This window comes from Hyperolius riggenbachi, chromosome 3 (assembly GCF_040937935.1).
Source record: "Hyperolius riggenbachi isolate aHypRig1 chromosome 3, aHypRig1.pri, whole genome shotgun sequence".
NCBI classification, from domain to species: domain Eukaryota; kingdom Metazoa; phylum Chordata; class Amphibia; order Anura; family Hyperoliidae; genus Hyperolius; species Hyperolius riggenbachi.
Window position 1 is genome coordinate 374,757,148 of NC_090648.1, and position 27,216 is coordinate 374,784,363.

General features: G+C 45.0%; 1 protein-coding gene across 5 annotated transcripts in view; it reads left to right on the forward strand.

Annotated features, from left to right (window-relative positions):
• JAKMIP2 (janus kinase and microtubule interacting protein 2) overlaps positions 1–27,216 on the forward strand; it is a 241,904-nt gene that overhangs the window by 144,966 nt on the left and 69,722 nt on the right. For all 5 annotated transcript variants that reach the window (XM_068277184.1, XM_068277182.1, XM_068277185.1 and 2 more), the window contains 6 exons: positions 2,007–2,090; positions 3,037–3,099; positions 7,793–7,891; positions 9,127–9,225; positions 11,568–11,621; positions 23,502–23,567. In XM_068277184.1, the coding sequence (XP_068133285.1) occupies positions 2,007–2,090; positions 3,037–3,099; positions 7,793–7,891; positions 9,127–9,225; positions 11,568–11,621; positions 23,502–23,567 (465 nt within the window). The remainder of the gene's footprint in view (positions 1–2,006; positions 2,091–3,036; positions 3,100–7,792; positions 7,892–9,126; positions 9,226–11,567; positions 11,622–23,501; positions 23,568–27,216) is intronic.

Consider the following 27,216-nt stretch of genomic DNA (forward strand, 5'->3'; position numbering starts at 1 on the left):
ACAGATCTCACCTTAACTTAAAGACAGAAGAGTTAACTTTAGGTTTGCCTGAGGTAAAATGTTTCCTAAATACTACATGCCTTATCACCATGGGGATAGCTCTAGAAACGTTATTAAAGACAGGAGATAAGCTTAGTAAATTTAGGCCATTGTAAGTTGTTATATTAGACGGGCGTCTCCGTCTCCAGGGTTACTAATGTTTGCACCAAAGGAAATGACGCTCCCGGAAGGGGCGGGGCTTATCCTTACCATATACCGAAAGATTTGCTTCCACACGTTAGTGGTACGCGTGACCAAGCGTCGATCAGACGCGAAACGGCCATCGCCCCACCATCTAGTGCCCGCACCCACCTCCAGTATTGCTGAGCCTGCCTCCTTGGTCATGTAAGAGGTGTAGTACACCACGGTTTTGCACAATGGACTGTACCATGTATTGAAGTGTCACAATTGGCGGTTTCCTAGATATACTGGCTGTCACTTTTTGAGGATAATAAATCCATGTGACGGAAGGTGCACACTTCAGATTTTCTCTTGATTTACCACAGTTGTTATATTAGCAGATGACATTCACCATTCAGGACCTGAGCCCACTGACACAGTTGTGTCCACTTTTCAGTTACAGATCAGGCCTTGTTCACACTATACGCGCTACCATGCACAGTTCAGCAGTGTGTATGGTGTGCGACACACAAGAATGGTATTTCGATCGCACGGCCATTTTGCATTAACAATGTGAACAAGGCCTCAATGTTACAGATGCTGAAAAGCGGACAGAAGCGGACACAACTGCACTAGTGGGTTCAGGTCCTAAGCATCATGGGAAGAGTAGTCCTTTGTCCAGCAGGCAGTTGGTTCAGGAAGCATAACCAACTCCTCCTAAAAGCTCTTCTTTTAGCACAGTGTAGCAGAGCAAGCATGATCTTGTCATCAGATACATTAAATTGTTTTAAAGATGCTACAAGTTTTATTTGTAAAAGTTTTAACATTAACACTTACCAATCCATGGTCAGACAGTCCAGCAGTGCACCGTTTCTCACCAGCTCCTGTGGTCAGACTATGTCCAACATGGAGCTCTTGCCACATATAATCTGGCACACTATCAGCCCCTTTACACCAATGTGTCTGATCACCATTGGCCCCACACTGCGGCGTATACTATAAATAGTATGTGTGGGTGTATTTGGGCTGCCTGTGCCACCATTAGGCCTCTCAGATCAAAGTGTCTAAGTCCAACACTTTGATTCCTTTTGGCATTACGCTGCGCTATCACATATTATGCTGACGACTGATAAATGCGGGGCGTAGCTACAGCCTTCAAGCCAGTGGAGGCTCCGTCCTCCTGATGATAGAGGGGTCGCTTCTTTGCACTACTGCAAAAAGGAAGATACCCTATTGGCTCTCCCCCGCAGCAGAGATCACCCATGCAACCCCCCCTATCCCCCGCCCCTCCCCCGCACAGCCATGATGTAAAGTTAAGTGCTGCCTGTGGTAGAACGTGGGTGATCAGGAAAAATAATTGGAATGAGTTAACTTAATCGGAATAGGTTGTGTATAATGAACTTAGTTCCCCTTCAACTTGAGCGTGAAAGCAACAGCCTCACAATCACTCTTATGTTATGTACTACAGAGCTCTGGGACATAAACTCCTGCCTCAATCATAGCAAAGTGGGAATGCCATACAATCAAGCAAAAAAAAAAAAACACCAACCTTTCACAAGTATAAGACAAAGAAATATTTGTTAAAATAATAATATTTGTTAAAGTTTTCTGCTATAGAAGTGAGGGAAGGAAAAGCAAGAGGGAATTGCCAGTTGTAAACTATTTCACAGGAAAAGTCTTCCCAGATAGGTCATTATTTCTTTCACAAAGCACAGATAGGACAGGCATGTGGGGGATGCTGGTACACCCATCAGCAAAATAGAAATCATGAACCTACTGTGGACAGGACAATAATTAAATTAAGCAGAGGTGAAGGTTGCATAGTAACAGGAATGTGGATTTTACAGGCACAAGAACAGATGCAGGGGGAAGCTCTGCGCTACAAAGCCAAAATTGAAGATTTGGAAAAGGAATTAGCTGAGAAGGGGCAGGTAAGCACATTAAAGGAGGTTGTAACATCCAAAAATAAAACATTGCAAAAAATAGTTAGTACTCCAAAATATATATATAACCCTCTTTTTATTCTAAAATCTGTCATATATGTCCCCCATTTTTTTCTTTTTACCTGGTCTGGGTGCCTCTGCCTAACTGCAGAAATTGTGCAGTGTTAGCAGGATTATGGGGATTTTTTTGTTTGTGTTTTTTTTAGCTACAATAACAAGCTTATATCAGCATGCAAATAAGAGAATGTTTCCTATTTCGGACACTATGACCAGAATCCCCCCTCCCTTTGAAGAGTTTACATAGTGATGTGAGCCTCTTGTCTAGGTGATGTTTGCTGTGGGAGTGACAGTATGCTGTGGCAATAGGTATTATTATTATTATTGAATATCTATATAGTGCCAACACAGTGCATAGTCTTGTCACGTAACTGTCCCTTAGAGAGGCTCACAATCTAATCCCTACCATAGTCTACGGCCATTTTAGTGGGAAGCCAATTAACCTATCTGTATGTTTTTGCGATGTGGGTGGAAACTAAAGTGCCCAAAGAAAACCTGCACACACACGGGGAGAACATACAAACTCCATTCAGAAAGTGCGCTGGCTGGGATTCAAACCGGGGACCCAGCGCTGCAAAGTGAGAGTGCTAGTCACTACGCCACCGTGCTACCTAATCAACAAAGATGGAAACCAGCAGACATATGGTTTTATTTTTTTCTTATCACATTTCAAATCTGGCATTAAACACTAAAAATACCAAGATAGATAAGCTAAATAAGTAATTTCTTATTGGATGATTTTTTTTTTCTATTTATTTGTTCAGTTAATATGGAGTTTCATCCCACTTGTTAAACTAGTCTCTGAAAAGAAGTTGTTTTAATGCATTCTACAATTATCTGAACTTAATTCTGAGTGTAATGTTTTATATTATTACAGGATTCACATTGGGTGGAAGAGAAACAACTGTTCATGAAACGAAACCAAGAGCTGATAGAAAAGGTACAGCTACATGGGTTAGGGCTCATTCACAATCGTTTGCTTTCAGCCTGCATTTCGCACTTTGCTAATCGCCAGTGAACAGCAAAGCACTGCAGCACAAGTAATCCTACTCACACGGCGGCGATCGCAGCACATTTGCAATTACCGATGATTGCCAACGTGCTGCATGTAGCAATTTCTCAGCGATTGTGTTGCGATTCTCATTCCCTGGTATAAGAAACACAATAGCAGAACACAGCATTGCAAAATCGCTAAGCGATTGTGATTTGCGGAGAGTGCGAGTAGGGCCTTAGTAAGGAAAGTTTCAGCAACATGGCCTCTTTTTTTTCCAAGCAATTTATCCATTTATTTGTGAAATTGTCGATGCTAGAAATAAGAGCTCCCACGCTAATCTATGAGACCACAAGGTACGGGTACATTAAGTGCAGTACATATAGGAAGTTATTGACAATGTTTATTTGGAATAACATTTAGTGAATGGAGGAAAACCACTGAATGAATCCTAAAAAGGAACGGTACTAAAAATAACATTATAAATGAAACTGCTTATTTTAAACCGTATACACATACATTATTCAGTCACTATTTCTCCATTGTAAAGTCCTTCCTCACCCTAGTTTACATTCTGAATTTAATCACAAGTGCCATCATATTTACTGCTGGCAGGTGCATTGTTACGGAATGCTTGTTTTTTCTCTGTTCCAAAGCCAGTAGAAATAATACCTGGTCTCCCAGAATGCTTGGTAGAGGTGGTCCTTATACCTAAACAACTTAGGCAAAGCATCAATAGGAGGGCAGAGTTACATATCAATTTACAGCAATATATACAGTGGGATGCGAAAGTTTGGGCAACTTTGTTAATAGTCATGATTTTCCTGTATAAATCGTTGGTTGTGATGATAAAATGTCCGTTAAATATATCATATAAGAGACACACACACAGTGATATTTGAGAAGTGAAATGAAGTTTATTGGATTTACAGAAAGTGTGCAATAATTGTTTAAACAAAATTAGGCAGGTGCATAAATTTGGGCACCACAAAAAAGAAATGAAGAAATTACAGCCTCTAAACGCTTCCTGTAGGTTCCAATGAGAGTCTGTATTCTGGTTGAAGGTATTTTGGACCATTCCGGTTTACAAAACTTCTCTAGTTCTTTCAGGTTTGATGGCTTCCGAGCATGGACAGCGCTATTTAACTCACACCACAGATATTCAATTTTATTTAGGTCTGGGGACTGAGATGGCCATTGCAGAACATGGTATTTGTTCATCTGCATGAATGCCTTAGTGGATTTTCAGCAGTGTTTAGGGTCATTGTATTGTTGAAAGATCCAGCCCCTGCGCAGCTTCAGCTTTGTCACCGATTCCTGGACATTGGTCTCCAGAATCTGCTGATACTGGAAGGAATCCATGCGTCCCTGAACTTTGACAAGATTCCCAGTCCCTGCACTGGCCCCACAGCATGATGGAACCGCTACCATATTTTACTGTAGGTAGCAGGTGTTTTTCTTGGAATGCTGTGTTCTTTTTCCTCAGTTCATAACCCCTTGTTATGCCCAAATAACTCCATTTTAGATTAATTAGTCCACAGCACCTTATTCCAAAATGAAGCTGGCTTGTCCAAATGTGCATTAGCATACCTCAAGTGGTTCTGTTTGTGCTGTGGGCAAGGAAAAGGCTTCCCTCTGCATCACTCTCGCATACAGCATCTCCTTGTGCAAAGTGTGCAGAATGGTTGAATGATGCACAGTGACTCCATCTGCAGCAAGATGATGTTGTAGGTCTTTGGTGCTGGTCTGTGGGTTGACTGACTGTTCTCACAATTCGTCACTTCTGTCTATACGAGATTTTTCTTGGGCTGCCACTTCAAGCCTTAACTTGAACTAAGCCTGTGGTGTTCCATTTCTTCAATATGTTCCTAACTGTGGAAAATGACAGCTGAAATCTCAGAGACAGCTTTCTGTATCCTTCCCCTAAACCATGATGGTGAACAATCTTTGTCTTCAGGTCATTTGAGAGTTGTTGTGAGACCCCCATGTTGCTAGTCTTCAGAGAAAATGAAGAGTAGGGAAACTTACAATTGACCCCCTTAAATACTCTCTCATACTGTATAATTGGATTCACCTGTGTATGTAGGCCAGAGGTCACTGAGCTTACCAAGCCTATTTGAGTTCCAATAATACATTCTAAATGTTTTGGAATCAATAAAATGACAACAGTGCCCAAATTTATGCACCTGCCTAATTTTATTGAAACAATTATTGCACACTTTTTGTAAATCCAATACACTTCATTTTACTTCTCAAATATCACTGTGTGTGTCTCTTATATGATATATTTAACTGACATTTTTTTATCATAACAACCAACGATTTATACAGGAATCATGATGATTAACAAGGTTGCCCAAACTTTCGCATCCCACTGTAGATATAAGAAGTGCTTCTGATGTTGAAACCTACATCTGATGTTGCTAATTACTGTAAAAGTGGGTATCCTGAATAATTTACTGCATTCTACAATATATCACTACAGTGCCTGTGTGGTAAACACCTCCTAAATGCAAGGTTTGTTTTAGCATTTGTTTGTCACTCTTCTGTCTTTCTACTGGAGTGCTTCACTCTGGAGACTGTTATACATTTCTGATCACTAAATGCTGAAACAACATCACAAACACAAATAGCCTGAGCAATTAGCATTGGAGCTTGTACTGGATAGTAGGTAGCAGGAACTGTTGGCATGACCAGTTCATGGGAATGCATGTTTAAAAGAGGAGGGTCAGTACAACAGCCAATCAAGTAACATTTGCATCATACAGTAATTTACAAATGCAGCTAAAGGTTGCAAGCATGTAAGTTGGTGCTACAGACATCCTATGAAGAACATATCCTTAAAGTGAACCTCCGGACTAAAAATCTACTCAGCAGAACTGAAAAGGCTTAAGGTGGCCATACATGGTACAATTTTTCTTTTTTTTTTCGATTAGATAATTTAGTTCGATTATTCCGTTAGATCGAATATAACAATTTTTCCAGCATGTCCGATCAGATTTTTCTCGAAAAAAATGGGATAATTGTTCGAATTTCTTGATCGAAAAAAAAAATATTTTCAACTTTTGTTCGATTTGATCATTTAGATTGAAGTAAAATTGATAGTTTATAACAAAATGGCCACCTGTAAGCTATATTGCACGCTTCCTTTATAGCATACATTATCCTTAGAAATAACAGGTTCTCTTGTTCGCAGTTTCGCACAGTCTCATGACATAGGAATGAAGCTGTGGGATTTTGGGTTGGTATCTTGCAGATAAGAGACACAGTGTTTCCCACACGTTATAACCTAGAGATCTATTGTCCACTGAACTGTCCATGAGCTTACCTACTTAGATATTGTCCACTGAACTCTCCATGAGCTTACCTACTTAGATATTGTCCACTGAACTGTCCATGAGCTTACCTACTTAGATATTGTCCACTGAACTGTCCATGAGCTTACCTACTTGGCTACTTAGATATTGTCCACTGAACTGTCCATGAGCTTACCTACTTAGATATTGTCCACTGAACTGTCCATGAGCTTACCTACTTAGATATTGTCCACTGAACTGTCCATGAGCTTACCTACTTAGATATTGTCCACTGAACTGTCCATGAGCTTACCTACTTAGATATTGTCCACTGAACTGTTCATGAGCTTACCTACTTAGATATTGTCCACTGAACTGTCCATGAGCTTACCTACTTAGATATTGTCCACTGAACTGTCCATGAGCTTACCTACTTAGATATTGTCCACTGAACTGTCCATGAGCTTACCTACTTAGATATTCATAAATATTCATGTATTCATTTATGCATATTGTATCATCCAATAAGTTAGTTAGCTCCTATGTTAGGAACCCAATCGGGGTATTAGGTAGGCGGAATTAGAATCTGTAATTCATTTCAAAGTGTATATCTGTCTGTTCCAAGCTTTCCAGACCAGACATCATTATTCTGTGTCTCCTGTACAGTAAATAAACTTCTACTACACTTCCAAGAGACTGATCTGTGATATTTCACAACAAGATCGAATAAACGGGAAAATTGAACGTTTTTATTGTATCGTGTATGGGCACCATAAGTGTTTCTTTAACAGTTTCACAGCATCAGAACTTTGTTTTTCTTACCAAAGCATCATCATGAAACCACAGCAGAATCATTAGGAATACAGTATAATCTCTTTATAGTAAACTCCAATGGACCAGGACAAGTGGTTTACTATGTCTCAGAAGGTTACTATAGCAGAAATTATCCTATAAATGTCCAGTATTTCCTGGTACATTCTCTGCTGTGAAGGACCAACTCTGTCCTCCCATTGGAGGTACAGTACAAGCACTTGCACATTTGGTGGACTACAAGGTTAAGCATATCTTAGGGCTGCATAGCCGGGATGGACAAATTGCTGGTACAGTATCCAGGGCTCCTTAAAAATTGCAGGGATCACTGAATAGAGGCAGCCGCTTGCTTCCTGTGAGTGGCTCCGATACCTCCTGCTATATATAGCGTTTCTGATGCTGAATCCAGGATAATTCATGTAAAATAAGTTATCCTGAATATATTCTACCATATGTTATCATGGTGTCTCTTTACTAATGTTATGTTTTCCATACAGAAATGACTATGATTACATTCACTTTTTATTTTTCCTTAGATTGAAAAACTAGAGTCTGAAAACAACCGCTTGCAACAAGAACTTCAAGATGCCCGAGATCAAAATGAATTGCTGGAATTCCGTAACCTGGAATTAGAAGTAAGGATACTCCGCGGAATAATTAAATGCTCTTGTTTGAAGACACCGCTCCCCCCACCCGCCACGTGATGTCTCACGTGCGCCACTCCATCGCCCTACTACACACTTCTGGTCTGGCTGGCCCAGTGATGGGATCGGGTACCGAACCCCAATGGGCGACATCAATCACAGGTGTGTAAGCACCTTAAACTCTGACATTAGCAGGCAACTAATTGATTGACAGCAAATGTCTTTGATTGGGTTGGTGGAAATATAAATTGGCCAATTAATTCATATGAACGGCAGTTGATCTCACAGATCCACACTGAAACATAGATGAGTTAGTGTTTATACACACTTGTGGGTAAACAAATGACTAGTGCATACATGTGCACATTCACCCTCACCAGCCTGTCAGCTAATCTTCTCCTGACAGGTACAAGCCAGGCCTGAAACCAGAAAGCAAAGTAGATACAAGTCAGTAGAAGGCTCAAAAAGCCAAGCCAAATGGGGACAGGTAATGGGATAGTATCATTCATCAGAATACAGGAGACAGCCAATTAACCATTCAGCAACAGGCAAAGTAGTTGCTGATTTTTTGGAAGCTTTTATGCCTTTGCACATCATCATACAGATCAAAACTGCATTTACACAGCCATGTACATGAATACATGTGCACACTTGTGCATACTACAGGCACAGATGCTTCCACACACAGCTGCCATTAGCATCCAGATGCAGAATTATATCATACCAGCAGACCCAAGCCCATTTAAAATGGGCTCTAGGGTCTGTCTCTCGCCACCGCTCGCCGCATGTTACTGCGTGTACGCGCGCCCCCGCCGCACACCCTGTCGCCTGCTCACACTCCCGCCCACACGCCCGCCCATCTCCCTGGCCCCGTCCTCCTGTCTCTGTGAGGCTTGGTCCGTAAAGGGAACCTGAAACAAGAGGGATATGGAGGCTGCCATATTTATTTTCTTTTATACAATACCAGTTGCTTGGCTGTCCTGCGGGTCTTTTTTTTGCCTCTAGTACATTTACCCATAGACTCTGAACAAGCATGCATATTAGATGTTTTTGCCAAAAATCGGACTGGATTAGCTGCATGATTGTTGCAGGTGTGTTTCAGACAATACAGCTGCCAAATGGCATGGTATGGTTTCAAAGGAAATAAATATGGCAGCCTCTATATACATCTTGTTTCAGGTTCCCTTTAAGATAAATGTTCCTCATGTGTTATAATTGTTTTGCAGGAGAGAGAACGAAGGTCTCCCCCATTCAATCTTCAGATCCATCCATTTTCTGATGGAGTCAGTGCGCTACAGATCTACTGCATGAAGGAAGGGGTTAAGGTAACACTTGCAAGTGTCACAGTTTGAAACAGAAAGTTGGATGAAAACTTGAAACAATTCTATTATTTTCCTATTTTTAAGATAAGACTAGGAGTGGCACGCATGCACCCACACACACACAGTGAGCTATAGGTACTGTATATTTAAATGTTCATCTAAATGCTATTTGCAGAATCCTGTGACTGTAGCGGGGAAGCAGGTCCTGCACAGTCCATGTTCAGGGTATGGGAACTCATGAGGGCACTTGGGTTGAAGTTAGGTTTTTTTTTAATAGGCCATAGTCATTCTATTATGCTGAGGTTTTGGATACACACACAAAAAAATCATATAGAAATATGCCTGTTTATATATTTGTGGTTCATTAAAAGAATGTTTGAAAAGCGTTTATACACATAGTCCTAACAATTATATATATGTTGTGGGGTACATAAGATAATGTTATTCACAAAGGTGGTGCTTGACAAACACTATTTTTCACAAAGGGGTATATGCTATAATAATGTTGGGAAAGGCTACTCCAGACATCACTTATCCAAAACAATGGTTTATGGTCATTTCATGGCAACTATCCGGTTTGGTTGGTTTTCAGATTCAGGTCCAGTGGCGTACCTAGGGCATTTGACACCCGTTGCTGGGTATTAAATAAACCCCCCCCCCCCCCCCAGCACTATACTCTGCATGGCGTCAGACACTGAGGCTGCAGAGGGGCCGCTTGTCAACCCCTGCACGCTGAGACCCGGGGTGGGCCACGTCCTACGCTACCCTCTTCGGACACTACTGTTCAGGTCACTGCTATATTTGACCCAAACCCGAAAAATGGCGGTATTCGACAGTATATTCAGCTTCCAATGACATACCGAAAATCCAATGCACCATCTTGTGTCTTGTGTTGTGGCAGAGAAAAAAAAAATTAAAGACCATATGGTTTGAGCAAATCGATTTTAACCCCTTCCCGACCGCCTAACACCAATAGGCATCAGGAAGGTGTCAGCCCCAGGACCGCGTAACGCCGAAGGGTGTCAAGAGTGGTGGGCGGAGATTAGCGGGGATCGCGCATCCTGCTTGAGTGACGAAGCTCTGCTCCGTCAACAGTCTGCCAGCGGCAATCGCCTCTAGCAGACTTTTAGATAGCGAAACCACCGTCTGTTTACATTGTACAGCCCTGCGATCTACTGCAGTGCTGTACTGGGGACAGCCCTGTCACTTGGCTCTCCCTGGAGTGGCCCACAGAGCAATTACTCTCATAGGCTGATGCCTATGAGAGACGATCGCGGGGATTGGCTGTCGGGGGGAGGGTGGAGAAAAAAGTAAATTTTATAAAAATAAAAAAATAAATTAAATAAATAAATAAAAAAAGACAGCAGCAGCGATTAGAGCCCACCAACAGAAAGCTCTGTTGGTGAACAGAAAAGGGGGGTCCATTTGTGCGCTAAGTTGTATGGCTCTGCAGCGAGAGGTCAAAGCTGCAGAGCACTGAATTGTAAAAAATAGCCTGGTTATGGGGTCCTTAAGGAGGTTAAAGGTTTAAAAAAAGGTTTTTTTGCACTCGTAAAATACATTTTCCTGCACTACGCTTTAATATTTACTGAGTTCCAAGTTTTGTATAGATTTTATACATTTTAAGTAAAAGGTCACCATGAGTATCCCCCCTGAAGCCTATTTAATGCCTTGTCACCCATGTAGGCTGGTATACTATGCCATACCATGGACAAGGGTCACAGCCCCACCTCCGGTACCCAGAAGAAGATGGGGGAAACTATTGCCATGCTTGAGGGTGAAGGCTCAGGGGGGAGGGGGAAGGGAGGTTTATGGTGGGACATCTTGGGGGGGGGGGGGACCCTGAAATGCCTGCTCCCCCCCCCCCCCCCCAGGTGAAATCGATATAGAGATACTAATGTACCGGTTATCCATTTCCACAAAGAGTCAAAGTAGAAATTAAAATAAATCTACAATGAAAAAAGTATTTTTTTCTTAAAAGGTACCAGAAAACAGAAAAGATGGACACTCTGCAGATGGCTACTTGCATCCCTGAGTACATCCAAAGACAAGTGAATCTGTACTGCACACGCCAGTCCGAGCTCATACATGTGCAGTACATGTGCAGTACAGATGCGCCACTCTCTGAAGCTCTAGAGGATTTGAGTGCTTCTGAAGCCTTCCGAGGAGCCCCAAAGGAGCAAAATATGAACGTGGCACCGCGTTAGAGCAAAGGGGCAGAGAGACTTCAGGGTTGCATTAAGTTAGAATACCATTTTTAAATCTTATTTTTAATATTATTGTTAACCATAGGATTAGCTTGAATTGTGACATGTTCTTACTGCATTTTATTATTTGTGTTTTAGGATGTCAATATACCAGACCTTATCAAACAGCTGGACATACTGGGGGACAACGGAGTGAGTATATAGTACAACAGTGACTTTAGTCTCCACCACATTATGTTTATAATCTTTCTGCTAGACTTTTTAACACTAATTTGCTACAGTTAAGGCTGCGTTCACACTGTCGGTTTTTTTTGCAATATGGAAACACATTGGAGCGGACAGCCCATGGTAATCAATGGGCTTGTTCACATCTAATGTGTCTTTCTGTTATGCAGAAGAAAAAAAACTTAGAGGTGAATGTTTTTCTCCCCACAAACCCTTCTGATTTTTCTATTCAATGAATTATATACCGGTGTGTGCATTTTTACATGTTCAGACACACTTCATATGTGTCAGGGAATATGCATGGAAAAAACATGTGACCATGATTAATAGCGTAAACAAAACCTGAATTTTTGCCTGAATTATATTGAACCATATGAAAAGTTGCTAAAAGGATAATGAACTAGTAGTTGAACAGCTGCAGAGGTATGCAAAACTTCAGTGAGACCTTTTTTAAATAACAGTATGGATTCATTAAAAGAAAATGTAATGCCACAACTGCAACATACTTACTACACAGCCATGAAACATTTGTGAGTTGCAAACTCTTTTCACCAGAAAGCGGATAATTTTAATTAAAGGGATCTTAAATTAAGATGGATATAGAAGAAACAACTGTTGATGCTACTTGTCTCACGGTTATGATGATTCACTTTTGGTAATACTTCTTTATTTACTCAAAACCAGTGATCTGACTCAGAACCAGTGATCTGACTCAGAACCAGTGATCTGACTCAGAACCAGTGATCTGACTCAGAACCAGTGATCTGACTCAGAACCAGTGATCTGACTCAGAACCAGTGATCTGACTCAGAACCAGTGATCTGACTCAGAACCAGTGATCTGACTCAGAACCAGTGATCTGACTCAGAACCAGTGATCTGACTCAGAACCAGTGATCTGACTCAGAACCAGTGATCTGACTCAGAACCAGTGATCTGACTCAGGTCTGTCTCCTCCACTGGCTGTAAATCAGAAACTACAGCACTAAACTTAAACAATCAGCATAAAAACTTGAATACAAGCAGGTTTTAAAATAGAATAAAGATGACGGCACCCAGATTCCTCTCAGAACGAAAATCAACAGAACGAAAATCACAGCGCAATCGCCCCCCGAAACGCTGCATGAAGCGCGTTTGAAATCTCAGCTCCACAGGTTCTAATAATCTAGTCATACCCAGAGTCCATCTGAAATCTTTTGGTCCCAGAGCCTTCTGTCATGCTGCTCCTACATTATGGAACGCCTTACCTGAGCAGATCATGACAGCTCCATCCCTGGATGTGTTTAAATCCAGACTGAAAACCCACCTGTTCACCTGTTCTGTGTTAATACTTCTTCCTACTACCAATTGCTAAATCTGAGAGAGCGCAATCGCTTTGAGTCCTATGGGATAAAAGTGTTATAGAAATGTTATTGTTGTTGCTGTTGTTAGTTCACACTTACATGCATTTTTCACATGCAGAAGAATAATTGACAGCAAAGAAAAACTGCACGAGTTGTCTGTCGAGCGGAGACAGACCCTAACAGAAAGACATATCAGATGTGGACAAGCTCATTGATTAACATGGGCTGCCCGCTCATGTGTTTCCATACTGCAAAAAAAAATATGAGTGTGTGAATGCAGCCTTTACTGTAGTAAATTAGCGTTAAAAAGCCATGTGTGTTGAAGGGAAGTATTGTGTGAATGGACTCTGCCATGTGTGCTGAAGTATTGTGTGAACGGACTCTGCCATGTGTGTCAGGAACCGGCCCGCGGCACGCCTGCGTATACGGTTCCCGACTGCGGGTTTGACCAGATTAAGCGGGGAACAGCCTTATTTAAGCTACAAACAAGGCTGGAACCCCTCAAACACTTCCCACTGCCATCACTAGCTGTTCGCTAGACACTTCCACTCTGCTGTTGAGTCCTCAGCGCGCACTCCGCGTTTTCGTATTCGGGTCAGCTTTGCGCTTAGGCCGAATACGGGAACGCCACGCACCCACACACACACACAGTTGCAATCTTACACTGTCGTGAAGCGAAAACCCACTAACAGTCGTTCCGAACGATACTGTTAGCCATTCTGCTGTCGCTACTCGCACTGGCGTTGTTCGTACGTTGGGTCAGCTGCGCACTTAGGCCAACGTATGACAAACGCCCCCACACACAATGCAATTACAATTTCATACGGTAGTGTTGCTCAAACATACAACTAGGCATGAACTTATACACGGTTACACTTCAGTCTCCTTTAGGCTATGAGTGTTAGTTTAGTACTGCAGAAGTCAAGCTTATTAAATAATAATTTAATATTCCAGAAAAACATAGAACAGTGCAGAACTTAATATATACAAAAGATTACAAAAAAACAAAGTAAAAATAGTTACAAGATAAAAGTTACAAAGATAACACACACGGATATTTGCGTAAAATAAAAATGGGGATTAAAAAAACGTTACCAACTTGAAGGTCTCAACGTTGTCGGCAGGAGCATGCCGCTTGTTTGACCAGAAGTCGAGATCAACTCTAGCTATGCGCTAACTCCAAAAGCAGATGATCCCTAGGTATCTGCCTCTGCTTTTTATACTCTGAGCTACACCTGGAGGCTGCAACTTCCTTGGGGAGGGGAGGAACTAGGTTTTAATTGCATCCTCAGTCATAATTGGATTTCTAGAGATCTAACATCCACAAAAAATGTACTATAGCCCACATACATGAAAAGACTTCCTCCAATAATTTAATTTCCTCACAGTGAAATAGGGTTTCTTCACCACAAGTTGACATGTGTTAGACTTTTCCTGCCTAGGCTTGCTTTGTGTATTGAGACAATGGGCCGTCTCCTGAGTTCAAAAAGCCAGGCAGATAATCCCATTAGCAGAAACTCAAAGCATTTCCTATGGTCAAGACAATACCCACTTCCTTGCCCCAAGCAATCAATGGCCCCAGCTCCCTTCTAGCCGACCTATATGGAATACAGGCAGAAAAATGAAAGAATATGTTCCTGTTATCCTTACATCATAAGCACCCCAATATATCACCACACCTCCACCGTTAACTTGGTGCAAGGCAGACGATCTTCCCAGATCATCCTGCCAGCACCTACACTGTTGGTTCTGCTTGACGGGACAGCCCATCCGCATTCCCATGATTGTTCCCCTTCCTATGTTAATTAGTGAAGCTATATTGTTGGAGAACCAAGCTCCATCTCAGCAATTTTCCATTGTCACCAGAAACCCGATGTAACCAACTAAGAGGGTTGTGGTCGGTGACGACCGTGAATACGCGACCATAGAGGTAGTGCTGCAGCTTTTGTAGGGCCCATACAATTGCCAAGCACTCTTTCTCTATGGTGGCGTAGGCTACCTCCCGGGGTAGCAGCTTCCGACTTAAATACAGAATCGGATGTTCTTCCCCAGTCTGGTTTACCTGGCCTAACACAGCACCTAGACCAAAGGCTGAGGCGTCCGTCTGGACCACAAACCGTCGGCTGAAGTCTGGCGCTTGCAACACGGGAGGGCTGGCTAGGGCCCTCTTCAGAGCTGTGAATGACTGTTCACATTCTGGCGTCCAGAGAATCTGCTTGGGCAGCTTCTTTTTGGTGAGATCTGTCAAGGGCTTGGCGAGGGCACTGTAGTTGGGGACAAACTTTCTATAGTACCCAGCCGTTCCTAAGGAGGACTGAATCTGCTTCTTCGTTTGGGGGGTGGGCCAGGACACAATGGCATCTACCTTCCCCGTATCTGGACGAAGCTCTCCCCCCCCCCACCACATGTCCCAGGTACTGTACCTGTTTCATGCCGATCTGACACTTGCTAGGCTTGACTGTTAGTCCTGCTGCAGTGATGCGCCCCAAAACCTGTGACAGCTGCGCTAAGTGGTCGTTCCAGTTGGCGCTAAACACGGCGATGTCATCCAGGTAGGCGACAGCGCAGTGTTCCAAACCTTCCAGGAGACCATTTCCAACCCGTTGGAAGGTGGCCGGGGCGTTTTTCATTCCAAAAGGCATTACATTAAATTCAAACAGACCTGAGGGGGTGATAAAGGCAGACCTCTCCCGTGCCTCAGCTGTTAGAGGGACCTGCCAGTATCCCCGACTCAAATCCACGATTGTTAGATATTGCGCGCCAGCTAGCTTATCTAACAATTCGTCGACCCTCGGCATTGGGTAAGTATCTGACGCAGTTATCAAATTTAGTTTTTGATAATCTACACAGAACCGAGTGGTCTGGTCCCGTTTGGGTACTAGCACTACAGGTGATGCCCATGCGCTGTGCGACCGTTGGATCACCCCTAGTGACAGCATTTCCTCAATCTCCTTGCTGATGTGGGCCTGAACCTCAGGGGAGACTCTATAGGCTGACTGTCTAACCGGCTTGTTATTTCCGGTGTCAACATGGTGTACAGCCAGGCTGGTCAGACCAGGGCGGGCTGTAAAGGTACCACGGTAAAGGGTCAGCACATCAGATAGCCCAGCCTGCTGCTCTGCTGTCAACTCCGGAGTGATCTGCACCTCGGTGACAGAGTCGGTTTCCTGGGTGGAGGCCAGGATGTCAACCAGGGCCTCTGCTTCACCGTCCGGTAGCAAACTGCAGACAGGGAGAGTGCAAGCGGTTCTAGCATGATGTTCCTTTAACATATTTACATGGTATGTTTTCAACTGCTTACCTCGGTCATCCCGCGTGACCACATAGGTCACATCACTAATCTTCCTATGTATGGTATAGGGCCCATCCCAAGCGGCCTGCAGCTTATTCTGTCGCATCGGGTTTAGGACCCATACCTTGCGACCTACCTCATAAACTCTCTCCCTAGCCCCGTGGTCATACCACTGCTTCTGGGTGGCCTGGGCTTGAGTCAGATTCTCTCGCACTAACCCCACCAGGGTGTCCATCTTTTCCCGGAACTTTAGAACGTATTCCACTATGGAGACCCCGGGACCCATATCCTGCCCCTCCCAGACCTCTCGAATGAGATCGAGGGGTCCGCGTACCCTCCTCCCATATAAGAGCTCAAAGGGCGAGAACCCGGTGGATGCCTGGGGCACCTCACGATAAGCAAACAGTAAGTGGGGCAGGTATCGCTCCCAGTCTCTCCCTTGCGATTCAACAAACACCCTTAGCATCTGTTTCAGAGTACCATTGAACCGCTCACATAACCCATTTGTCTGGGGGTGGTAAGGGCTGGCCATGATGTGTTCTACCTGCATTTGTTTACAGAGGCATTCCATTAGGCGCGACATGAATTGCGGGCCGTGATCGGTGAGCATTTCACGGGGAAAACCGACCCGTGAGAAAATGCACACCAATGCGTCCGCAACCTTGTCTGCCCGTATGGAGCTCAGGGCTACAGCTTCAGGGTAGCGAGTGGCATAATCGACCACCGTAAGAATGAAACGTTTCCCTGTGCTGCTGGGTATTGCTAGAGGCCCAATTATGTCCACAGCAACCCTTTGGAAGGGCTCCTCTATGATGGGCAAGGGCCTCAGTGGGGCTTTGTCTGTGTCACCTGCTTTGCCGACCCGCTGACATGCGACACAAGACCGGCAAAAATCGGCAATATCTGTCCCCATGTGGGGTCAATAAAAATTGTGTGCAAGCTGGGATTTGGTCTTGCGGATCCCCAAGTGACCAGCCAGGGGCACCTCATGTGCTATTCTTAATAGCTGCTCCCTGTACCTGTGGGGCACAATGAACTGCCTGTCTGCCTCCTCCACTTCAGACAGCTCAGAGGGAGTAACCTCTCTGTACAGTCTGCCGTGCTCCCAGTACACCCTCACTTTGTCGCCCTCCACCGGTGCCCTGTCCGCCAGACCCCTGAGCTCTTCCAGGCTGCTATCAAGTCGCACAGCCTCGGAGAACTCAGCGCTGTCGGCCACAGGCACCAGGGAGGTGGCAAACTGAGAGTCCTCTGGGTCCTCAGAGCCAGGCTCTGAAGTGGAAGAGCCCGACCCAGTGACATCAGCCCCTTCAGTGGACAATTCGTCTGCTGCAGCTCGGTGAGCACTTCGGGTCACCACTGCAGCTGACGGAGCGTTCACTGTACACATGTCATTATGCAGCACATCACATATTACATCAACATTATCTGCATTCATGGTAACAACGTGTCCTCCTCCAGGCCTGGGCACTGGAGACTCACTAGGGCTGGCTCCTAGTACACAGTCCGTAGCCCCTGGGGCCTCACCAGCACTCCCCGCTTGCACAGCATTATCACACAGTACCTTGCAAGAGTCCTGGACTTCTGCGGGGGATGCAGGCTCCATGGGGTGTGGAGTAGGCTCATACCGGGCCACTAACCGTCCCAGGTCAGTACCCAACAAAACGTTCGTGGGGATGGCATCAGTTACCCCCACTTCTTTCATTCCGCTGCCGGCCCCCCAATCCAGGTGGACCAAGGCGGTGGGTATGGCGGGGGTGACACCCCCAACTCCTTTGACAGCCATAGTCTTGCCAGGAATGTACTCCTCGGGGTTCACAAGCTGGGGGTGCACTAGAGTCACCTCTGCTCCAGTGTCTCAGACCGGTGGAAACGGTATCCCCTACCGTGACAGGTTGCAGATTCTCTGCATAGCTACCTGCATTCCTGGTGGCACACAACGCATTCCGGGCCCCGCCAGAGTTTGGGGCTTCCTTCTTTTCTGGGCACGTAGCACTGATGTGACCCGGTTTGTTACAGGCAAAACATCTCCGAGTGTCGACGGTGGCGGTTCTACCTCCAGGCGGCTGCGGGACTTGGCTTCACTGGGTGCTCAGAGGAGAAGGTCTCGCAGTCTTTTCTCCCTTCCAGCTGGGTGCCGTAATCCTCCGAAAATCAGATGGTCGATTGGACGTGTAGGCATCAGCGACTTTCGCGGCCTCATCCACGGTCTTCGGCTCTCGGTCCCGTACAAACTGCCGGACCTCAACAGGACAAGTGTGGAGGAACTGATCTTTTATGGTCAGTTCCTGCAGGGCATCAAAGGTCTCAACCGCCAGTCCTTTTACCCACTGCTGGAAGGCAGTGCGCAGGTTGCACGCGTGATCCAGGTAACTGTCATTAGGACCTTGCTGCACTGTCCTGAAACGTTTTCGATACACCTCTGGCGTGAGGTGGTATCGTGCAATGATGGCTTTCTTAATTGCCTCAAAGTCTGTTTCTTCCTCCTGGGGGAGACTCACAAACGCCTCCAGGGCCTTGCCTCTCAGCCCTGGTGTGAGGTATCTTGCCCACTGCTCACGGGGCACCCCATACTGCCGATAAGTCCTTTCAAACCCCTGTAGGAAAGTGTCTATGTCAGAGTCCTTGTCCATAGCGGGGAACTTATCTAGGGGGATTCTGTGGACTCGCTCACCTTCGCGTTCTGCGGGTCCAGCAGACCGGTTCTGCTGCTGAAGTTTAGCCAGCTCCAGCTGGTGTTGCCGTTCAGCTCTTCCCTCCTCTGCCCGGAGTCGCTGGGCAGCTTGTTCCCTCTCTGCTTGCCGATGTTCCAGGATCAGCTTTAGGCGCAGTTCGGGCTCAGCCGAACCTAGTAGTTGTAGGTCGGCTTCCAGAGATGTTCTCTCCGTGTTCGGCGGATCATCCAGGACATCTTCTCCACTCGCATTCTGTGGCAGAAGCGATTCCTCCTCTGGCATGTCGTGAGCTGCATCCGCTGACGTTGAAGCACGGGCTCGCTCTGCCTCATCATACTCCTCGAGCGCACGAACTAACTGCTCCTTAGTCTGGCCGCTCACCGTCTCGATGCCTTTGTGCTCACACAGGTTGAGTAGTATCTCCTTGTTTTGCCTTGCATAGCTGGAGGCTTTCTGAGCCATCGTGTTGCAAAAAAGAAAAAGAAAAATGGGGGGGGGGGGGGGGGAGGGAAAGCAAACACCAAGTGTGTATCTTTGAACAAAAAAAAAAATATATAGATTCTGCACTGAGTAGACTTCTGTAGGCTAGTTGCTTCTAGCAAGCTTCCAGCCTTTAGTACTCAGAATAGCGAGCTAAACTGCGTACTAATGTACTAAACGATCCCACCACTGCCACCAATTATGTCAGGAACCGGCCCGCGGCACGCCTGCGTATACGGTTCCCGACTGCGGGTTTGACCAGATTAAGCGGGGAACAGCCTTATTTAAGCTACAAACAAGGCTGGAACCCCTCAAACACTTCCCACTGCCATCACTAGCTGTTCGCTAGACACTTCCACTCTGCTGTTGAGTCCTCAGCGCGCACTCCGCGTTTTCGTATTCGGGTCAGCTTTGCGCTTAGGCCGAATACGGGAACGCCACGCACCCACACACACACACAGTTGCAATCTTACACTGTCGTGAAGCGAAAACCCACTAACAGTCGTTCCGAACGATACTGTTAGCCATTCTGCTGTCGCTACTCGCACTGGCGTTGTTCGTACGTTGGGTCAGCTGCGCACTTAGGCCAACGTATGACAAACGCCCCCACACACAATGCAATTACAATTTCATACGGTAGTGTTGCTCAAACATACAACTAGGCATGAACTTATACACGGTTACACTTCAGTCTCCTTTAGGCTATGAGTGTTAGTTTAGTACTGCAGAAGTCAAGCTTATTAAATAATAATTTAATATTCCAGAAAAACATAGAACAGTGCAGAACTTAATATATACAAAAGATTACAAAAAAACAAAGTAAAAATAGTTACAAGATAAAAGTTACAAAGATAACACACACGGATATTTGCGTAAAATAAAAATGGGGATTAAAAAAACGTTACCAACTTGAAGGTCTCAACGTTGTCGGCAGGAGCATGCCGCTTGTTTGACCAGAAGTCGAGATCAACTCTAGCTATGCGCTAACTCCAAAAGCAGATGATCCCTAGGTATCTGCCTCTGCTTTTTATACTCTGAGCTACACCTGGAGGCTGCAACTTCCTTGGGGAGGGGAGGAACTAGGTTTTAATTGCATCCTCAGTCATAATTGGATTTCTAGAGATCTAACATCCACAAAAAATGTACTATAGCCCACATACATGAAAAGACTTCCTCCAATAATTTAATTTCCTCACAGTGAAATAGGGTTTCTTCACCACAAGTTGACATGTGTTAGACTTTTCCTGCCTAGGCTTGCTTTGTGTATTGAGACAATGGGCCGTCTCCTGAGTTCAAAAAGCCAGGCAGATAATCCCATTAGCAGAAACTCAAAGCATTTCCTATGGTCAAGACAATACCCACTTCCTTGCCCCAAGCAATCAATGGCCCCAGCTCCCTTCTAGCCGACCTATATGGAACACAGGCAGAAAAATGAAAGAATATGTTCCTGTTATCCTTACATTATAAGCACCCCAATATATCACCACAATGTGTCCTGAAGTAATGTGTGAATAGACTCTACTATGTGTGATTAACTACTGTATGAATTGACTCTGTCAGGTATGCTGAAGCGCTGTATAAATAGACCGTAACACGTGTGCTGAAGTATTGTGTGAATGGACCCTACCGTGTGTGATGAAGTACTGTGTGAATGGACTCTAGCGTGTGTGCGGAAGAATTGTGTGACTGGACCCTACCATGTGTGATAAAGTATTGTGTATATTAATCCTACCATTTGTACTGAAGTATTGTATGAATGAATCCTATCGTGTGCTATGAAGTACTATGTGAATGGACCCTACCATGTATGTTGCAGTGTAATGTGACTGGATCATACCATGTGCACTGCAGTGTGGTGTCAGTGTACCTTCTGGCTCTTCCGTGAACTACAACCTCCTAGAACCATAGTAAATTTAATTATTTTACATTGATTGCATTTTTTCAATAGACAGTGTGTGTGTGTGTGTGTGTGTGTGTATGTGTGTATGTGTGTGTGTGTGTGTGTGTGTGTGTGTGTGTGTGTGTGTGTGTGTGTGTGTGTGTGTGTGTGTGTGTGTGTGTGTGTGTGTGTGTGTGTGTGTGTGTGTGTGTACACACACACACATATACACTCACCTGAAGGATTATTAGGAACATCATACTAATACAGTGTTTGACCCCCTTTCACCTTCAAAACTGCCTTAATTCTACGTGGCATTGATTCGACAAGGTGCTGAAAGCATTCTTTAGAAATGTTGGCCCATATTGATAGGATAGCATCTTGCAGTTGATGGAGATTTGTGGGATGCACATCCAGGGCGCGAAGCTCCCGTTCCATCACATCCCAAAGATGTTCTATTGGGTTGAGATTTGTACGGGCCATTTTAGTACAGTGAACTCATTGCCATGTTCAAGAAACCAATTTGAAATGATTCAAGCTTTGTGACATGGTGCATTATCCTGCTGGAAGTAGCCATCATAGGATGGGTACATGGTGGTCATGGAGGGATGGACATGGTCAGAAACAATGCTCAGGTAGCCCATGGCATTTAAACGGTGCCCAATTGGCACTAAGGGGCCTAAAGTGTGCCAAGAAAACATCCCCCACAACATTATACCACCGCCACCAGCCTGCACAGTGGTAACAAGGCATGATGGATCCTTGTTCTCATTCTGTTTACACCAAATTCTGACTCTATTGAGACTCATCAGACCAGGCAACTTTTTTCTAGTCTTCAACTGTCCAATTTTGGTGAGCTTGTGCAATTTTTTTTCCTATTAGTAGTGGAGATGAGTGGTACCCGGTGGGGTCTTCTGCTTTTGAAGCCCATCCCCCTCAAGGTTGTGCATGTTGTGGCTTCACAAATGCTTTGCTGCATACCTCGGTTGTAACGAGTGGTTATTTCAGTCAACGTTGCTCTTCTATCAGCTTGAATCAGTCGGCCATTCTCCTCTGACCTCTAGCATCAACAATGCATTTTCGCTCACAGGACTGACACATCCTGGATGTTTTTCCCTTTTCCCATGAGTTGTGCGTGAAAATCCCAGTAATTGAGCAGATTGTGAAATACTCAGACCGGCCTATCTGGCACCAACAACCATGTCACGCTCAAAATTGCTTAAATCACCTTTCTTTCCCATTCTGACATTCAGTTTGGAGTACAGGAGATTGTCTGGACCACACCCAGGACCAGATTTGTACTCTTTACCGCCCAAGGCCACCGTCACCAGTCGCAACCCTTCAGTATAGATAGCGTGATGATCCCTCCCCCTTCCCTCCAGTATGAATAGCCAAGTGACTCCTCCCCCTTTCCCTCTATTATAGATAGCCTGATGACCCCTCCCTCTCCCTTTCCATCCAGTATAGGTAGCCAGGTGACTTCCTTAATCACTCCTTCCCCCCCCCCCCCTTTCAGTATAGGTAGTCAGCTCACCTTCACACCGCAGCAGCCATCAGTGTTACTAATTTCTCTGCTCGTCTCCAGTACAGAAGCTTCCTCTTCCTTTCCATCTCCAATGCTGCCCAAGTCTACAGCTGCCGGCCACAATGCAAATGTGCACAGAGAGCAAGGTGGCCGCTGCACAGGCCGTTGGCAGCAGAGTACTGCAACTCCCTGCACTGCAGCATTTGCAAGCTTGCAAATGCTGCACCAGTTTAGCCTGCTTCTTTGGTGCCCTTGCTCCTGCGGTGCCCTAGGCCATGGCCTAGATGGCCTTGGCCTAAATACGACCCTGACCACACCCCTAAATGCGTTGAAGCAACTGCCATGTGATTGGTTGATTAGATAATTGCATTAATGAGAAATTGAGCAGGTGTTCCTAATAATGTATATATGTATATATATTTATTTTTATTTTATTTTTTTCTAACATTCTAAGAAAGTGGGTTTTATAATGTCATACTTTACAATTGTAGTTAAAAAAAAATCACAGTACTGTATTATTTTTAGTTATACAATATTTTCAGATAAACTTTGCAGCATATTCTTAGTAATCTTTAAACAAATCTTGTATTGACATGAATAATATTTTCTTTAGTAACAGAACTTAGCCAGCTATTCTATATTTTTGGCTTGCAGAATCTCAGAAATGAAGAACAAGTTGCCATCATTCAAGCGAGTACAGTATTGTCCCTGGCAGAGAAGGTAATGATTATATATTTGTTGTTTGGAGGAAAAGCATTTGTCAAGTGAGAACTAAAACACCATTAAGATTTTAGCAAACGCTCTTCATATACAGCAAGACAACTGTGAGACAGATGGTCTGAGGCTGAGTGAACGCCTTGGAAGAATCCATAAATGGATATGTTTGTAGATGATAGAGCAGCATCGTAAAATTAGATTTTGGAGCTGTTCTATCCCCCAAATCATATATTGTTGCAAGGAAACATGTTTTGAACAATTTGAGGCAATGTAACTTTAACAACATGAAATTACAGAATTGTGATATAGGTTTTATTCATTATTTGCAAAAGTTTACTTATTCATGATAACTAGTTCCACATACTGTAATTGTGTCATATAGCGTAAAGCAAGTGTATTTTTGAGAGAAGGGAATAGCAGTTGCTTTACTAGAACAGTAACATTTTACAGTGCAATTCGAAGCACCAGACAAATGAGGCCGGTTTCACACTGGAAATCGGCGGTATAAGAGCGCTGCCACAATGCTAAAAATAGTCATTGGGTTTTACTGCTGCAATGCCTGGTAATCCCCTTTCTGGCTACAAGCCAAGCAGGAAGTGAGGCCCTCTAGTACTCACTTCCTGTGGCTGAAAATAGAATTGCACAGAAGTGTATTAAAAAATATGCTTCTGCGTCGCTAACGCCGTAAAATTAAAAAATAGTCACCATAGATTTACATGACTTACGGTTTGCCACGCATGTTGCCCAGCAACGTGCTGTTGCTTTTGCAGAAAATTGCGCACTTCCTGTGGATCACATCGCACCGCGCGAGTTATGAAATGCCCCATAGACTTTTATTGTCATAGCGTTGACCGCCAGAAAAATAGGCCAACGCAACACACCAATTTGAAAGTGTCCCGAAGGCTTGTGATTTCCAATATAGTTCACCATAAAGAATAGAACACGGAGTAGGGACACCAAGAGCCAAATATAGTGTAGTATGTACTGGTAGTTGAAATGAAGTATGGTAGAGTAATAAGCTATACTCACAAAGCAGGGTTACCTCAAAGGCTACCACTGTATAGGCAGGTGGGGAGATTAGACCTGACCCCACTCAGGATTAAGAAGTCACTCTCCGTAGATGAGGAAAAAAGGGGTGGATGGAGCAATAGCATATGTGGTCAGTAGAAATGCTATTGCTCCGTTGTTATTGCCTGATAAAGCAGGATCAAACCAGCGAAACGCGTTGCATTGTCCCCCGGAGTATGTAAATAAACTTGTTGTATTTGACAAACACATTGGCAATTTTTGTGTCTGTTTGGAAAGGGTAAGTCCACCACTGCCTCCTTGTAACGATTGGCCATGCAGATCGTGGTCGTGACTGGAACCAGACTGGCAGATCCACAATCTCTGCATGGCAATCGTTTTGGTTTAACAAACAGGAAGATCACAATGGAAATACTGACGTCTGCACAACAGAGTAGAATGATAAATGTGTTTTATTTACAATAATGCAAGTGAACAAATGCAGATCACCATACACATACAATATACAATCAAAACCCGCGTGGTGCACCACAAATACCAGAACCCTGACTATCTAACTATCTATACAAATATATACAGCAACACACACAATATGAGAGTATATACAATAATACCATATATACAGACACGTCTCAGCAGAATCAGCACACGGAAGAATAGTCGTACAAGCCAAGATCAATAACCAGAGAATACAAGGTACAAGGGCAGAAGACAGAGAATAGTCAGACTAGCAAGGATCAAATACCAGGAGTACAGAATATCAGAGCAGGGTTCAGGAGCACAGGACTGGATGGCCAGAGTCACAACTGCAGCAAGCAGACAAACGGAATGACCTAGCAATGTGCTGCTAGGAAGTCCGGCCTTAAATAAGCAGCACATTGCTCAGGTGACTGGCCAGAATCTCCCACAGTTCCATCTGCTGGTGAGCCGAGGAATTGCCCCGCTCCCAGCAATATGAGAGCCATCTGCTGGTAGACAGCGGAAGTCCACCTCAGTGCTGCCACCAGCAGGATGACACAGGCACAGATCCTCACAGTACCCCCCTCTTTAGGAGCGGGCTCCGAACGCTCCATACGATCTCCAGAGTTAGCCCCACCTGGGTCCCAATAGAAAAACCGAGGCTGGGTGGGCAGGGAGGGAGAGAAATCGAAAAACTTCTGGAACCCATCAGGATCAAGAAGAGCCAGAGCAGACTTGAGATCCACAGGAACACCGTACTTGGAAGCAACAACTGGAACCGTGGACTTGGAAGCAACAACTGGAACCGTGGACTTGGAAGCAACAACTGGAACCGTGGACTTGGAAGCAACAACTGGAACCGTGGACTTGGAAGCAACAACTGGAACCGTAGACTTGGAAGCAACAACTGGAACCGAAGACTTGGAAGCAACAACTGGAACCGAAGACTTGGAAGCAACAACTGGAACGGAAGACTTGGAAGCAACAACTGGAACCGAAGACTTGGAAGCAACAACTGGAACCGAAGACTTGGAAGCAACAACTGGAACCGAAGACTTGGAAGCAACAACTGGAACCGAAGACTTGGAAGCAACAACTGGAACCGAAGACTTGGAAGCAACAACTGGAACCGAAGACTTGGAAGCAACAACTGGAACCGAAGACTGGATACCCTCAGAAGCGGCAGCAGACTGGATACCCTCAGAAGCGGCAGCAGACTGGATACCCTCAGAAGCGGCAGCAGACTGGATACCCTCAGAAGCGGCAGCAGACTGGATACCCTCAGAAGCGGCAGCAGACTGGATACCCTCAGAAGCGGCAGCAGACTGGATACCCTCAGAAGCGGCAGCAGACTGGATACCCTCAGAAGCGGCAGCAGACTGGATACCCTCAGAAGCGGCAGCAGACTGGATATCTTCAGGAGCGGCAGCAGACTCACCAACCTTGGAAGCAGCAGCAAAGTCACCAGACTTGGAAGCAACAGCAGAGTCGCCAGACTTGGAAACAACAGCAGAGTCCTGTGACATCTGAGCAGTTAACTGGAAAGCTTCAGGTAGTGCTGCAGGCAGATTAGCAACAGACTGAATAGTCTCGGGCAGGGCAGCAACAGGCTGGATTGTAAACTGGGTGCCCTCAAGTAGTCCAGCAGACCAGGCACTACCAGGAGAAGCAAGAACAGTAGCAGGCCGGGCACCATCAGGAACATCAGTCTGAGCACCATTAGGAGCAGGATCATCAACAGACTTGGCACCTACAGGAACAGCAGCAACAAAAGTCTGTGAAGGCTGGGCAGCAGCTTGCATAACCTCAGGCAAAACAGAAGACGGGATAACTTTAGGCAAGTTAACAGGTTGGGATGCTTCAGACAGGACAGCAGGCTCACTAGTTTCAGACAGGACAGCAGCCTGTGTAACCTCATAGATCTGGACCTTTGGTTGAGCTCTTGGCTGGACCGTTGGCTGAGCGCTTGGCTGGACCGTTGGCTGAGCGCTTGGCTGGACCGTTGGCTGAGATCCCGATACAGTTTGTGCGGACTGGCACTGAAACGGTGTGATCTGAGTCTGTGCGGACTGGGAGCAAAATTCCGCAGGCAAAGAGCAAAGTTCCGCAGGCAAAGAGCAAAGTTCCGCGGGCTGGATGCAACACTCTGCGGGCTGGATGCAACACT